Source organism: Panicum virgatum, chromosome 9K, assembly GCF_016808335.1.
Source record: "Panicum virgatum strain AP13 chromosome 9K, P.virgatum_v5, whole genome shotgun sequence".
Classification (NCBI taxonomy): domain Eukaryota; kingdom Viridiplantae; phylum Streptophyta; class Magnoliopsida; order Poales; family Poaceae; genus Panicum; species Panicum virgatum.
Genome location: NC_053144.1, coordinates 25,622,370 through 25,638,538, shown reverse-complemented (window position 1 = coordinate 25,638,538; position 16,169 = coordinate 25,622,370). Strand labels below are relative to the sequence as shown.

General features: G+C 52.3%; 2 protein-coding genes and 1 pseudogene across 2 annotated transcripts; all 3 read left to right on the top strand.

Moving 5' to 3' along the window:
- The first annotated feature begins 110 nt into the window (after window positions 1–110).
- Window positions 111–1,800, top strand: LOC120648633 (PTI1-like tyrosine-protein kinase 3). The gene is made up of 4 exons (XM_039925354.1): window positions 111–886; window positions 963–1,092; window positions 1,279–1,365; window positions 1,486–1,800. The coding sequence occupies exons 1-4, from the start codon at window positions 189–191 to the stop codon at window positions 1,606–1,608; spliced, it is 1,038 nt and encodes a 345-aa protein (XP_039781288.1). The 5' UTR covers window positions 111–188; the 3' UTR covers window positions 1,609–1,800.
- Window positions 1,801–8,261: 6,461 nt separating this feature from the next.
- On the top strand, window positions 8,262–11,419 carry LOC120647879 (BTB/POZ and MATH domain-containing protein 2-like). Its single transcript, XM_039924695.1, has 3 exons — window positions 8,262–8,612; window positions 8,911–9,547; window positions 11,114–11,419. Exons 1-2 carry the CDS (start codon window positions 8,262–8,264, stop codon window positions 9,520–9,522), a joined length of 963 nt encoding a protein of 320 aa, XP_039780629.1. The 3' UTR covers window positions 9,523–9,547; window positions 11,114–11,419.
- A 3,411-nt stretch (window positions 11,420–14,830) lies between these two features.
- Window positions 14,831–15,959, top strand: LOC120647878 (annotated as a pseudogene).
- The last annotated feature ends 210 nt before the right edge of the window (window positions 15,960–16,169 follow it).

Sequence of the window (16,169 nt, the reverse complement as noted above, 5' to 3'; positions counted from 1 at the left end):
TTGCCCAACTTTCTCGGCCAAATTAAAGATGGGGTGGATGAACGCGGCCCTGCTGGGATGCGTCATGTGCTCGTCGTCCAAGGACGACGATGACTCGGTAGAGATAGCACGTCCTGGTACGCGTCGTTCCCCGCTCTAGCTAGTAGGCAGCTAGCTAGCGCTGTTCCATCTGATCTGAACACCGTGATATGATCCGTGGTTCTTGTCCATCAGGCAACAGGAGGAGAGAGGTGGCCATCGCCGCTGGCGTGCCGGAGCTGACCCCGCGCGAGCTCAAGGAGGCGACCGCCAAGTTCTCGGCCTCGAGGCTCATCGGGCGCGGCGAGCACGCCGAGGTGTTCAGGGCGACGCTGCGGGGCGGCAGGGCCGCCGCCGCCAAGAGGCTCATCAGGGCGCCGCCCGCCGCCGCCGGGATCCTGCGGGAGCAGGTCGCGGCCGCTTCGAAGCTCCGGCACGAGAACGTGGTCCGGCTGCTCGGCTACAGCATCACCGCCGGCCTCCCCGTGCTGCTCTACGAGCTCGCCGACGTGGGCACCCTCCACGACGTCCTGCACGGTACGCGACCGCCGCTGGCAGGGCCGAGGGGGGCGCCAGCGCCGGCCAGCACGAGCATCCGCCGGCCGCCGCCGGCGACCGCGACGCTGGGCTGGGAGCAGCGCGTGCGGATCGCGCTGGACGCTGCGGCGGGGCTGGCGTACCTGCACGCGGCGGCGGTGACGCACCGAGGCGTCCGGTCCACCAGCGTCCTGCTGTTCCAGGGCTTCAGGGCCAAGATCGCCGAGCACGACGTGTTCAAGCAGAAGCAGCAGCTGGCTGATCAGGACCTCACCCAAACCGTGATCCGGTATGTGCCCGACACCGAGGTCGGGTACTACCATCCGATGGAGTAAGCGCCCTCATCTCCCGAGCTGCAGCTGCTGGCTGCTGGTTTGTGACTGATCGATGGATGATTTGGGGTCCAGGCTCATGTGCTCAGGACGTAAGATGGACGTGTTCAGCTTCGGGGTGGTGCTTCTGGAGCTCCTGACAGGGAGGAAGCCTCACGACAACACGTTGCCAGGGACAAGGGTTCAGCAATTCCTCATGTTCTGGGTAATTAATTAATTAATTAATTAATATAATGATAATTAATAAGCATATTCTCAGCGCAGTGCCAGCTCGTAATAATAATAATAATTAATAAGCATATTCTCAGCGCAGTGCTGTGCAAACCCTGACAGATTGCTGCTTCCTGCATGCTTCGAATTATCGTATCGTATTGTATTTTGTCTATACCAGGCACGTCCATTGCTGGCTCAAGGCAGAGTCGAGGAATGCATCGACCCCAAGCTTGGCGATCAGTACCCTCCTGCCGGAGCTCTCAAGGTTTACTATTAGCTCTCTCTATTTGTCACTCACTCCTGTAAACACTTACTTGGCCTACATACACACAACACAACGCAGAAGAAGCCTAACCCCGTTGGTGGCGTTCGTGCATGCATGCAGCTCGGGAGAATAGCTTTGCAGTGCCTGCAGGATCACCCGGCCAGCCGCCCGTCCATGGACACCGTGGTCCGATTGATCAACCGCGACGTCGTCGTGCGAGACCAGCGTGGCGCGAGGGTCTGATGGGCGCATGGTGATGGTGGTGACTTTGTCCAGCGGCAGCACAGGTTGCAGAAGAGAATCCTTAGTGTGAGGCCATGATAACTTTTGGCTCAACTAATGTTAGTAGTCCTAAGAGTCTAATTAAGAGAGTTATCGGTGATGTTAATTTTTATCTGGATCTCTAGAAGAGTGGTGTGTACGTAGTCCATCTCCAAATTTAAGTGCATACTGGCTAGCTATTTTTGGAAATAAAAACATGATAATCTATATGAATTTGTGTTTGTATATCAGCTGGAGATTCTTCAGTTGTTGATGCAACGTGGTTCCCTTGCAGTTGCATGCTATGATGAATCAAGTAATCAACTTTCATCCTGACATTGCCGTCAACTCCGTTGGCCTGTGTTTTCGACCGGATAAAAATACCCTCACCAGCCGAGCACCTGCACCTCTCTCCCATTCTTGATCTCCCTCCCGTTGTCCTCTGTTCAAGTCTCTCCCACAATCCCAGTCCCAGACGGCAACGACAAGAAAGGGACGGGACGGCAGATACGGAAGACACAAGCCTCCTCACCTAGTCGGGGCCTGGGGGCGTGCGGAGCGGGTCGAGGCCGTCAGGGACTGCGAAGGAGTGTGTTGGGGATCTGAAAGTGATCCGGTACTCTAGTCTAAAAGAAGGAGAAGGTGAATTAGACACTCTAAAAATCTTAACTTATGCCTCCAACTATTTTTGCACAAAACATAAACTAGATCATGCTAACTATATGTGCAACTATGGTTCTTTTAGTGTCAAACTCTCGTCCCAAAAGAGTTTTGCAATCTATAGCCAATCCTAGCAAAGAACTATACTAAGAAAGTAAAGACACAAAGATTGCAATAAGAAATGCGAAAGCTTAAAGGAGAGGGATGAGATGAAGCAAACTCCCGACACGATGATTTATCCCGTAGTTTGAATTGCCACAAAGGCGCCCCTACATCCATGTTGTTGAAGCACTCACGAAGAGTATCGCTTCCCGGCAATCAAGTCTCTTCTGTAAACACAATCACGATCACCTTGATCCCGCTTTCCACTAAGGGAGCTTGCCCACGAAGGAGGGGTCTCCGTCCCCCGCACAATGTTGTCGACACCGCTCCACACCAAGCCGGAGGGTCGTTGACTTGCCGGCGAGCCACCAATGCTCCAAGGGGCGGGCGCACCGAGATACAAGAGTGGTTCACTCTAGAACCAGTGCACAAGGCAAACAACACCTTGCTCTCTCACTCACTTAGGAGCTAACCTAGCACTAACACTCACAAAACTTGTGCTAAGGACTAAGGATTTGATCTCTACCCTCTTGGATGGCTTGAAAGTGTTCTTGGGTGTATGTGTGATGTTTTGGAACTCCAGCAAGCTTCAAATGGCCGGAGGGAACACACACACACACACACATATATATATAGATATCAAACTTGAACTAGCCGTTTGGAGCCGTTGGACACTTTTCTGCGTAGGCGTCGGAACTTCCGGTGCTAGGGCATCGGTTCTTCCGGTCACACTAAACTCTGAAGTAGCCGTTGGCTTCTCTGACACAGCCGCAGCAATCTCTGAGACCATCGGTTAAATCGATGCTTGAGCGTCGGTTAAACCGGTGACACTTGATCTTCACGTAGTCGTTGCACTTGATCCTTTTCTTGCTGATGTCATTGCACCGACGCTTGCTCTGATGGGGCATCAGTTCTTCCGGTGCTGAAGACTTGTCTGTTGTGCACTCGACATCGTCTCTGGACAATAGTACGTTGATTGCACCGATGCCTCTGAGTGACCCGTCGGTTAAATCGGTACCTAAGAGCTATATGACTTGTTTCCATCTGGCACCAAAACTTGCACCGATGCTTAGGCTTCGGTCTATCCGATAACCATCGAATGCACCAATGGTGCAGCGTCGATTTAACCAGTGCTGCTGATTCTGCATCATTTTCGTCCAATTCGTTGTGGCGATCATTTGGATTTAGGGTTTTGCTTTTGCATCTATACGACTGATTGGACTTGGCATCTTGGCGGTGGATTGGATATGTTGAATTATATCCATGGGAGCTAATCATCCTACAAATGTGATCTCGCAAATTTGTTAATCACATTGATTATGTGGTCACTCAATCACCAAAATCACAAATAATGGCCTAATTGGGGCCATGTTCCTTACAGGACCGCTACCTAACTACCTCCGGGTGCGCGCCCCAAAGGACGTCTTGCCCGAACCTGACCTTCGGGATATGCAGACACACTTTTTCCCTTGACCGCAGGTTGCGAACGAGCCGAAAAGTCTCACGTGAATGGCGAACCGAAGGTTACAAGCGGGACGTGACAGCGCCCGACGCCCACGACCCCACCTTCGGGGTGTCGAAGGCCCAAGGGAGGCGGACGACGCACTCGAACGGGGACGGCTCGAGAAGTGCCAAGCTCCCGGAGGTTCTGCATGTCCGAAGGAAGAGAAGTCCAAGACTGGGAACAAAGCGCGAAGATCGTGAACACCTTCGTTTGGCGTGGGTGCGTGTGTGGAAAACGTGAACACATGAAAAGGTCCGATTTGTACACTCCTACCCATTGTAATTACTGTGTGCCAAGTGAATTATGAGCCGGCGGTGAGTTGGAGAGAGGCAATTTAGGAATAACAGGATGAAGGTTCGGGGTATAAATAGCCCCTCCCCTTCACTTTGTAACGGGTTGAATTTTCTAGCTAATTACTAGATAATTTGACATTTCGCCTTTCATTACTGTCCAATTCCCACGTGTTTATGCTCCCTGTTTGGTCGACTACTGAGTGAAGATCCCAACAGAATGGGGAATGACCAGGTGAAGAAGAAGACGGGCAAGGAATTGCCTACTGGGCAATCATAGTTAATGGGCCTATTAAAAGAACTTGCGCTAGCTGTTGCAATAAAAAAAGTCCAATTATGGTGAAATATATATAGTGGTCCAATAATTATATTTTTGAGTTGTAGTAAAAATTTCATATTTGTTGGGTCAATTATGCTTGAGCAATTGAAAAATCCGATGTGGAATCAAACTCCTGAATCTATAACTCAGGCATACATTATCCAATGAGCATGAATTTTATTTACTACAGCTTAATAAAATAATGATTATAATACCATAAAAACTTCACAATAATTGTACTATGAAAAATGTAGATATGAATTAGTTACATAAAAGTATATATCTAAAAGTACAACAATTTTTTTTACTAAATTATATCATATCATATCATATGTTCACCGCATAGATATACTCATGTAAAATCCAAGATCCCCAGCAGCAAAGCATTCGCCAAAGGGGAAGAAGAACTACGGGCAAAGCATCCCCCTGAACCGAGAGAGGTGGCAAAGCATCCGTCCACCGAAAGGCACGACCAGTTCTAACCCCAACGGCAAAATATCCGTCCGAATAAAGTCGAGGTGGCAAAGCATCCACCTAAACGAATTTCAACTAACAAGGCGGCAAAGCATCCGCCTGACGAAAAGTGACCTGAGCAACTAAAAGTTATGGCGGGAAGAAGAAGCAAAGGCAGGATCAGAGGGTCAGGTGACAGTGGCAACCTCCGCGGCGCTTGAACAAGGTGGGTAGGGTAGGCCTCAAAGCTGACAGAGCATTGATAGCAAAGCCTCAAAAGATGAAGTGACGCCATTGGCGCCACCGTTGCCGGACCAGAAGGTCAAGGTTTTCACCTAGAAAGCTAGCTGGAGAGCAGGGAAAGGGGAACGGATGACGCCTTCAACAAGGTAGATGACTCCCGAGGATGTCGTCGTCATCGACCCAAAAATGGCCATGGCTTTCGCCTGAACCCCCTTCCTTCCCTCAACGACGCGACGCCAAGAAGCTAGACAAAGCGAGCAACATGGGGCCAAGGAAGCCCTCCGGGCCCCACCGAGCCGGCCACCATGGCCACTGAAGGGACACCAGAGCCAGAGCCACGGCCGCCAGGGGCGGCGGCGGGCCACCCACACTTGTAGCAAGCATGCCTCGGATCGAGCAGCTGGTCACGGTCAGCCACGCAGATCGAAGCCGGCGAGCGACAGTATGAACTGTTGAAGTATCAGTTGTCCTCAACACCACCACCAGAAGCGCGCCCGTCTCCTCGCAGCCCCGCACTGTTTACTGCTTCGCCCTACTGCCGAGCCACCGGATCCGGCGAGGCTTCGTGGAGGGTGAGCCTCAACCCCAATCCGGCGACCCAGGGTAGCAGATAGAAGCATGGCCGGCGACCGGAGGTTGCTGCACCACCATGCCGGAGAAGACACTGCCCGCAGCCGAATCCGTGCGGTTCCACCACTAGATGCACGGATTCGGCCACGAGATTCATGGATTCGGCGACCAGGAGCTTCGATTCAACGTCCAACGGAATAGGGACTGAGCCGATGGGGAAGATTGGGAAGGAGGCGGGGTAGAGGAGAAGGGAAGTGAAAAAGCAGGGCCGCCACTTGGAGCCACCGCTGGCCGCTGCCGCCGGCGCCGCTGCCGGCCTGGGTGGCGGCGGCAGCCGCACAAGGGCGCGGTGGAGGGGGACTGGGACGCGGCAGTGGGGGCTCCCTCGGTCGCCTCGTGGAGACGACGCGGGGGACGGCGACGAGAGTTTTCCAACCGTGCATCACCGATGAGCACCTTGTGGGCAGAGGTTCAATATTTTCACAAAGAACTATATGAGGTGAAGGTGAAACCAATGAGAGCCATTATTTTTGGGTCGTCAAACTCATCACCCAGTGTAAAGCCTGTTGGCAGCTTCTTTCCGGCTTCACTACCGGAGACTTGGATCCATTTCATTTTGGACAGTTGGGCTATAATTCTGGAGAAGTCGCTCAAGAAACCCGGCCAAATAGAGCCTGCTGCCTCAGTCCCATAAAGACTGCAATTCTAATTTCTTTTATGCAAATTAGTGGTGGCGTGAAAAAACTTTCTTGTCCTTATTTGTTTGTCATATGTAGTTAGTTGTACTATATTACTATTAGTACCACCAGGACTTAGAACGTTTGCTGGGCTTATGGCCCGTGAGCTGTAGATTGGATGAGTGATGTGGGCCGATTCTCTCGCTTTCTGAGTTTTTGTTCATCTGCAGACGATGCTTTCCTTAAGGCCAGTCTTAATGAGATTTTCATGGACACAAATATCTAGACTGAAAACTAAATAATCGTGTCAAATGAATTTTATGGTGATGAAATTCTCCTCATACCACATAAAACTCCATCCTTCTATCTTTGTCATGTCAGCAAAAATAATAGTATTTAATATTATAAAATCCTCCATAAAACTCTCACTAAAACTGACTAAAAACAATCATAAAAACTGCACGCTGAGGGCGTAACAACAACAATTATTATGCCGTCTATTGCCGATTTATTATAATTTTCGAGACTAAATTGGGAGGCGACGGCCTCGCCCCGTTGCCCGAGGGAAAGCGACGACTTGGCGCCTCCGCTGTAGCAGCAGCTGTGAGATGATGACGGCGACGACGGATCCCATGCGAGTTCCTGCTCGCGCTCCCAATTTGGCGGGCAACTACCTTCCGCCCGCGCTCGCCATGCCGCGCCGCCGCACTTGGCACCAGGAGGAGTGGTGCGGATCCAGTGCTGGCCTCCGCGTTGAGCCGGCCGCCGCGTCGACGCACGAGCCGAGCCAGTCGTCGCCGCCCTCGGTGCCGCCTGCGCAGCGCCGAGCTGCTCGCGCCCACCACGCCTTGCTGGCTGCTGCGCCGCCGCGCCCGGCAACAGGAGGGGTGTGGCGCCAGCGCTGGCCTCCGCGCCTAGCCTCGCTGCCTCCCACGCCACGCTCGCCGGCAGCCGCTCGCACGTCCTCTGGCTAGCCGGCAGCAGCCCCGCCCTGCCATGGAGGGAGTTGGTTTGTGGAGCCGTGGAGATATGCAAGCACGGGGGAGAGAAATGAGTGGCTGAGAGAGACGCGAGAGAGATGAGTCAGAGATATTTTCAACCCAGGCTGTGTTTAGTTCAAAAAAACTCCCCCCAATTCCAAACTTTCCATCACATCGACATCATATCAAAACATTAAATATAACAAATGACACATATATGAAGCATTAAATATAGGTAAATAAAAAAACTAATTACATAGTTTTGATGTACACGACGAGACGAATCTTTTGAGTCTAATTAGATCATGGTAGGACAACAATTACTACAAACAAACAAAAAATACTATAGTATACTACACTATCCGATGTGACTTTTCACATTCTCTTTTCCCTCCGTCTAAACACAGCCCCACTCTTCTTGCAATAAAGTCTTTAGTTGTCTATTTCATTGTATGTGTACACCATTATACATGCCTTGAGTTGCTGCCTGCTCGTTTTCTTTGGTGGGCCAGGTGCACCGGCTGAGGTGAGTGGTGACGCGCTCCCCACTGCTTGCCCAAGGCTCCTCGGCTTCCTCAAGCGTTCAGCTCTCGAGGAGCGCGCGGAGACGAGGGGTCGTGCCTTCTCTTTTCACTCCACACATTCATTTGGTGCGGCGCCCGCCGCTTGGGGATTTCAGCTCGTATAATAGCAGCTATAATGAGAATAGAAGACCACGGGAAGGGAAGAGGAAGGGGCATGTGCCTGTGCTCCGCCATAGTTCCAGTTCCGATCTAGTTTCTCTCTTTAGAAAGTGCCAGCTCTGAAGCAACACCACCTCGTATCAGTTCTGAAGTCATGGCCATGTCTTCGTTCGCCGGCGTATCTGTCGTCGGAGGCGGCGGCAGTCCGCCGCAAGATGCCTCGGCCACCATGCCCGTCAAGTACAGTGGGTACCACCTGCTAGTTGTCAATGGGTACTCGCGCATCAAGGACCGCCCCAATGGCAGCAAGTGCATTATTGCATCTCGCCATTTCAGAGTCGGAGGCTACCGCTGGGTTATCGAGTGCTACCCCAATGGCTACGAATCAGGCCATGACGGCAAGCTAACCTTTTATCTCGTCCTTGGTCAAGGTAATGTTGTGGATCCTGTGATGGCGCAGTATGAGTTCAGCTTCGTCGTTGATCAGGCTCACAACAGCGACTCGGTATTGCTTGCTCGTGCAAACGAAACTTGTGGATTCTCTAGTGATTATTATGATATTAGTTTCCCCTGTTTAACGAAGAGGAAAATCTTTGAGAAGTCAAAATATCTCAACAATGACAGTTTCACCTTACGGTGTGACATCGTCATCAACAAGGACGTTAGCATCGCTGATGCTACTGCAGCAGCTCCGGTCAATTCTATGCTTCTGGCACCGCCCTGTTCGGTTGGGCAACAAGCGCTAGCTGGAGTGGCTGTTTCGCACTGTAGCTACAGTGACTATGTGTGATAACGGTCACCAGCCCCAGCCGCAGCTGGCACCAGCATCAGCAAACCGAACAGAGCTTGATATTGAACAGGATATCTCTGGCCTCCTTAAGTCCGGCGTGGGCGCCGATGTGACGTTTCAGGTCGGCAATGCGAAGTTTGCCGCACACCGGTGCGTGCTTGCAGCCCGGTCCGCCGTCTTCAAGGCTCAGCTCTTTGGCCCCATGAAGGAGGGCACAAGTACCAGTGTCATACATGTGAACGACATGGAGGAACAGGTGTTCAAGCATTTACTTGACTTCATCAATAGTGATTCAGTGCCGGAGCTGGAAACAGAGGAAGAAGACGTGATGTGGCAGCACTTGCTTGTTGCGGCAGATAGATATGATCTCCCGAGGTTGAGGCTGATCTGCGAACAAGAGCTGTGTGACAGCTCCATCAACACGAGCACAGTCGCGAACATCCTCGCGCTAGCTGAGGAGCACCATTGCCTAGAGCTGAAGGAGGACTGCTTGAACTTCCTTGACTGCCCTGCTCATCTGCAGGACGTGATGGCGGCCGGCGGCTTGGAACAGCTGGGAAGCAGCTGCCCTTCAGCCCTGATAGATCTCATTGCCAAGCTTGCGTCACTTAAGCATGATAACTGACAAGTGATGGTACTCATTGTCATTGGTATGTACTACTACATGAAAAATTACTAATCCTACATAGTGACCAATAAAAGTTTATATAATCCTATTCATATATAGTGATTCTTTTTTTTAGAACATTCATATATAATGATTCCAAGATGCCGGAAGAATGAAGGAAAAATATATTAGTATCTATCTTCAAAAACAAGGGCGATGTTCAGAGTTGTACTAACTACCGTGGGATTAAGCTGATGAGCCATACGATGAAGGTTTGGGAGAGGGTTATCGAGCATCGCCTAAGAAGAGTGACAAGTGTGACCCAAAAACCAATTTGGGTTTATGCCTAGAAGGTCAACCATGGAGACGATTTTCTTAATACGACAATTGATGGAGAGTTATAGGGAGCAGAAGGACTCGCACATGGTCTTCATTGACCTTGAGAAAGCGTATGACAAATTACCGAGAAATGTCATGTGGTGAGCTTTGGAGAAGTACAAAGTCCCAACTAAATACATTACCCTCATTAAGGATATGTACAAGGATGCGACGACGTTTGTCCGGACATGTGATGGTAACACCACTGACTTTCCTATTAACATAGGTCTACACCAGGGGTCAGCATTGAGCCCTTATTTATTTGCTTTAGTGATGGATAAGGTCACAAGGGATATACAAGGTGAGATCCCTTGGTGTATGCTCTTTGCTGATGATGTGGTGCTAGTTGACGAGAGTAGGGCAGGGGTTAATAGGAAGTTAGAGCTGTGGAGACGCACGTTAGAGTCGAAAGGGTTCAGACTTAGTAGGACCAAAACCGAGTACATGATGTGCGATTTCAGCTGTGCACCAAAACCGAGAGTTGTGCATGAGGGGGGAGACGTTAGTCTAGATGGGCAAGTGGTGGTCTAGAAGGATACTTTTCGGTATTTAGGATCGGTGCTACAAAAGGATGGCGACATTGATGAAGATGTTAGGCATAGAATTTCAGCTGGCTGGTTGAAATGGCGGCAATCTTCTAGCATCCTTTGTGACAAGAGGGTGCTACAAAAGCTAAAAGACAAATTCTATAGGACAACAATTCGTCCGGCGATGTTATACGGTGCTGAATGTTGGACTACAAAAAGCCGACATGTCCAGCAACTGAGTGTAGCAGAGATGCGGATGTTGCGGTGGTTTTGCGGGCACACAAGGAGGGATAGAGTCCGGAACGAAGTTATTCGGGATAGGGTCGGGGTGGCACCAATTGAGGAGAAACTTATCCAGCATCGGCTGAGATGGTTTGGACATGTCCAACGAAGGCCTCTTGAGGCGCCGGTGCGTAATGGGGTTCTTGAGCGGGTCGATAATATAAAGAGGGGTAGAGGTAGACCTAAACTGACGTGGGATGAGTCGGTTAAGAGAGACCTTAAGGATTGGAATATCTCTGAAGAGATAGCTTTGGATAGGAGCGCTTGGAGACTAGCTATCAATGTGCCTGAACTTTGAACTTATTTCTTTCGGATTTCATCTCTAATCTACCCCAACTTGCTTGGGAAAAAAAGTCTTTGTTGTTGTTGTATTCATATATACTGATTCAGAGCGATTCTTTTTTCTTTTGGCTTTTTTGCAGGACTTGAGTAAGGTAGATTGAGCTGATTGGTGATGAAGCTAGAAGTGAGTAACCAAAAAGCTACGGGACGAAGAATGTCTGGGAATTGGGAATTTGGGATCCTGCTGGTCTTTCTTTCCTAAGTTATATGATGCCCTGAGCTTTAAGCTTTTGTTTCTATTCCGTTGGCTTTTTCCAGGTAGTCAGTCCCTTGTTTCGTAAGGCGCTAGCATAGTACTATCGAGGCTTAAACTCCTCATTTTCAGTATCTGTTGCGTTTAAGCTGTCTGTTCCAGCTCAAAACCTTTTTGATTTTACTATCTTAATTCCCCGTTCACGTACTGCTTTGGCTGCTTTTTTTTTAACATAGTGGCAGGAGCTCTGCCACTCAATTAAGACAAAAGAAATTTTATGTACAAGAAAGGTTAACCAATGAAATACCGAAAGGAGGCGTCTGAGGGGCTAACCAACCCACGCAACATGATTGAGCACAAACACGACGCACCGCCATGGGTCATCGTTGCCGAGCATAGAGCAAGCTATGCAGCTCCGACTTCTCATGACAAGCCACCCACGAGCCACTCACCGACGGGTCCGAAGCAAGCGGCCGCAACCGGTCATTGTTGCCAAGCTCAAACCACCGAAGAGCAGCTCCGACTTCCGATCACGAACCAACGCCTCACGCCCAGCGGAAGCAGGCCCAGCAGAGACCCGGCCTTCGGAGGAGGGGGCTCACAGCGTGTCATCGTTGCCGAGCCACGTTTCGAACGCGGCAGCTCCGACTTCACAAAGTAAGACCCGCCTCCACGCACCAACCACGACGAAAATCCAAATGCGACGCCTTCAGGAAGGGGATGACGCCAATGGAGCCACCGTCGCCCGTCCGGAGAGGACCGGGCTTTCACCCTCGGATGATAGTGCTAGAGAGGAAAACGACGCCCCCAACAGGGAAATCGACGCAAAACCTGCGTCGCCGTCGCCATAGCTTTCTCCCAAGGAACCCTCTAGCATGGACGTCGGGCGAAGAAGGCAAGCCCCAAGCCAACAACACCGCCATCGCCGTTGCCCCACCACCCCACAGAGGCCCCATCGGAGGGGCGTCGGCGCGCCGGCTTTTCGGTCAGTATTATCTGATCTACTAGCTAGGGGCGAAGGCTCTGGTGCTCGGGGGCTAGGGGCGCGGCGGGTGGGGGCACCAGCAGGAGCGCAGCGCAGCGGGCATGACATGGGAAGTGAAGGCTTGACGCACCGCTGCATGGAAGGACAATGCAAGGAGCGGAGCCGGCGCCGACACGAAAAGAGCGAGCGATTGGAGCTGTTGCTGAGCAGGTGCTGTCCGATGGGCTGGAAGGGCACGCGGCATCCATCGGGCACGGGGGCGCACCAGCACTGCGATGGACCCATCGCCCACCTCTTTTTTTTCCGAAAAAAAAACTATAAAGCCAATTCAGTTACAGACTTGGAGGCGCATCATCATCGTAACCCCACCTCCCTGGCACCTCGCCTAACCCCACCTCGCCATCTACACACGGCGACCCGCCCACCCCGCCGCTCTTCCAATTCCGGTCCAGCCATCCTCGTCGACCGGCCCCGCCGCCGGGCCTCCTCATCCATCAGCCCCGCTGCCCCTCGTCAACCGGCCCCGCCGCCCTCCTCACCCGACACCACCCCCATATCGCCCAGCTCGGCAGCCCTCCTCGCCCAGCTCCGCCGCGCCCCTCGTTGACCCGCCCCACCGCCCTCCTCACCGACACCGCCCCCATGTCGCCCAGCTCCGCTATCCTTGTCGACCGGCCCCGCCGCCCCTCATTGGATCAGCTCACCTTTTGTGAGGACCATCGCGAGATTGGCTCCCCGCTGGCCGCCACGAGCTCGTCCCATCTCTGCTCTCGCTAGTCGCCGCCCGACTCCTCAACCCTCGCACTATTACAAAAAAAACTTAACCGAGGCGGGCAAAAGGCATTAACCGAGGCGGTTTTTGCAACCGCCTCGGAGCTATCACCTCGGTTAATCGCTACATTAACCAAGGCGGTTTCTATGCCCGCCTCGGTTATAATCAAATAAAAAAGTAAAAAAAACAATGAGCCCGCCGAGCCCATCTGAGCTGGGTGCGCCACCAGCCGCCGCGGGCCACCGCGGCACCTCTGTCGGCCGCCGTGTCCGCCGTTGGGAGCTCGGATCCGGCCTCCACGCACCCGGATCCGGCCTCAACGCCACTGCTGGAGCCAGATCCGCCGCCGTCCTTGGCTGCCGCCCACCACGCCCTCCACGAGCTCGGCACCGGGACGAGCTCGAGGCCGCCGCTTGCCCCGTCCCAGGCCGCCACCGGATGGGCTCGGGGTCGCCGCTCCTCCACGCGTCCCCTGCTCGGGGCCGCCAGGCCGGTGACGAGCGCCGCCGCGCACCCCGTCCTAGGGCGTCGCCAGATAGGCGGTAGAAAACCATCAATCCGCCGGGGGAGCGCCGCCGAGGGATCCAGATCCGCCAGTCCCCGTCCCGCGCGCGCCGCCGTCGCCGGAGTAGGGGGCTAGGCCCCGCGCGGCTGCTGCTGCCGCCGGAGTAGGGGGGCCGCCGCCGAAGGAGGAGTGTGTGAGGCGGAGGGGGGAGGAGGAGTGCGTGAGGCGCCGGCCCAGACAGAGATAAAGAGGGAGAGAGACCGAGAGAAACCCTCAGGCATCTTGCTATTTATACTCAGAGAGACTAATTGGGCCTGAGTGGGCCATGGATTGGGCCTAATTTTTTGGAGGCGGACGCCTTACATATGTCCGCCTCCGTAAATGATTAACGGAACCACCTCGGTTAATAAGACAACCGCCTCAATTAATCTATTTTGCGTTAATAAAAAATAACTGCCTTGGTTAATCCGAGGCATTAACCGAGGCGGTTAAAAGCCCTGTCCACCTCCGAGGCAATTTTGAAGTGTCTCGCAAAATAGAATTTTGTAGTAATGTCGGCTGTCGCGAGCAAAGCTCGCCCCACCTCCGCCCTTCTTGTTTCTCTACACCTTTTGTTTCTTGTTTCACCATCACCGCCGTGAGCAGAGCTCGCCTCACTTCCAGCCTTGTCTGCTCCGGCCGCCATCCTCCCCGCGGTCACTAGCCGCTGGTTGGGAGGCCCAAGCCACTGTCTCCGCCATGCAGAAGAGAGAGGATTGAGAGACTGACAAGTAGGCTATTAACAAAGGGCAATAACGGCAGTACACTAAAAATTCTCTGTTTTGAAGCTGGAGCACCATTCTAGCCAAACATCCTCTCTAGATAGCTCCAACTCCATCCGGAGTCAGCTCCACCTGGAATGAGTTCTAGAGTGGAGCTGCTCCACATGGAGTTGGAGCCATAGCAAACAGGGCCTTAATTTGGGTCCATATATACCAAGATATTGGGCTAAGGTTTCTATCTTCAACCGGTGGTCGATATGTAGTATAATTTTATTTAAGGAATTGAATCTAAACCCAAATATTGTTTGGAGTCTGCCCGTTGTGGGGTCATTTAATTTGTTTCCATCACTCCATATTTCCATGGAATCCCTTATCTGTACAAGTACAACTTAATTGGATCCTATATATCTCCAGCAACGAGATCGTATCAAACCAATATATCTTTTTTTTTTTCACAAAGAAAAAAGAGGTTGCAGATCGAGTTCTATTTTCCTCGATCTTCGCCAAGCTGCTAGTGTATCTCTGCATCCACACGGTACGCGCCGGGCGGAGATCCCGGCAGGTTTGCCTGTTCCCCATCCATGTCGTTTGCTGGTGTCTCTCTCATCGCCGACGGCAAGCAGGCGTCGGGATCAGCCTGGGACACCGCCGCCGACTCCTCGGACAGCGGGTACCACCTGTTCGTGGTCCGCGGGTACTCGCGCACCAGACGCAACACCCCCAATGGCGAGAGCATAGAGTCTCAACAATTCAGAGTCGGAGGCTACCGTTGGCTCATCGATTACTACCCTAATGGCTGCGAAGATCGTTATATAGACTTCATCTCCTTCTACCTCAAGCTCGACGACGAAGAAGATGGCCATCCTGTCGACGAGCATGTGACTTTCCAGTTTGGTTTCAGCTTCATCGATCAGGTTGAGATGCAAGAGGCGTCGCACATCCGCACGTCGGGGCGTTGGAACCTCTCTGATGATGAGTGTTGCAGTTGGGGCTACCCATGCTTCGCGGAAAGAAGGCTGTTCGAGCGATCAGGGCATCTCAAGAACGACAGTTTCACGGTAAGGTGCGACATCGTCGTCACCAGGACTACTGCAAACGCCGCCGAGCGTTCTTCTTCTTCTTCCTCGCCGGTTGTGGTGCCGTCACCGCCACCATGCATTCAGCAGCATCTAGGCGGTCTCCTCCTGTCCGGCGAGGGCGCCGACGTGACGTTCGAGGTCGGCGGCGAGACATTCATGGCGCATCGCTGCGTGCTGGCAGCCCGGTCTCCCGTCTTCAGGGCGGCGCTCTTGGGCCCCATGAAAGAGGGCACAACGACGAGCGCCATACGCATAGACGACATGGAACCGGAAGTGTTCAGGTTGTTGCTTAGGTTCATCTACTGTGACTCACTGCCAGAGATTCTAGGTGAGAGCGACAACGACTTCGACGAAGACTATTGTTGTGACGTACGATGCGACCATGTTGTGGCAGCATTTACTTGTGGCGGCAGATGTTTACGATCTCCGTAAGTTGAAGCTGGTATGCGAAGAAAGCCTATGCGAACTCATTGAAGCAACCACGGTGACAAGCATCCTTGCGCTGGCTGAGCAACACAGCTGCCAAGGGCTCGAGGATGCATGCTTGGACTTCCGCAAGTCCCTCCGGGAGGAGGAAACCAGGATCAGGACCAGGCTTCTGGCGCTTGAGTTGGGCGACACCTCGAAGTAATTTTAATTGCATTATTATATTGGTATGCACGTAGCTAGCTAGGTGGACTTATACAGATATGCTGTCGCCTTTACATAGTATCGATAAATATGCTGGGTACCTAGAGATATATAGTATACTTTTTTGTCAATACATGTGCAATGTGACCCCCTGTTCATTTTTCAGCGAGAATTACATTGCGTCCCCCGTATACATACCGAGTTATTGATT

What these genes read in the sequence shown, in the direction of transcription:
- LOC120647879 (XM_039924695.1), top strand. Translation starts at nt 8,262, where the DNA reads ATGGCCATGTCTTCGTTCGCCGGCGTATCTGTCGTCGGAGGCGGCGGC. An exon ending in AGGCTCACAACAGCGACTCG is followed by an intron (nt 8,613 to 8,910) that starts GTATTGCTTGCT and finishes AACGGTCACCAG; the next exon opens with CCCCAGCCGCAGCTGGCACC.
- LOC120648633 (XM_039925354.1), top strand. Translation starts at nt 189, where the DNA reads ATGATCCGTGGTTCTTGTCCATCAGGCAACAGGAGGAGAGAGGTGGCC. An exon ending in AGCAATTCCTCATGTTCTGG is followed by an intron (nt 1,093 to 1,278) that starts GTAATTAATTAA and finishes TGTCTATACCAG; the next exon opens with GCACGTCCATTGCTGGCTCA. An exon ending in CTCCTGCCGGAGCTCTCAAG is followed by an intron (nt 1,366 to 1,485) that starts GTTTACTATTAG and finishes GCATGCATGCAG; the next exon opens with CTCGGGAGAATAGCTTTGCA.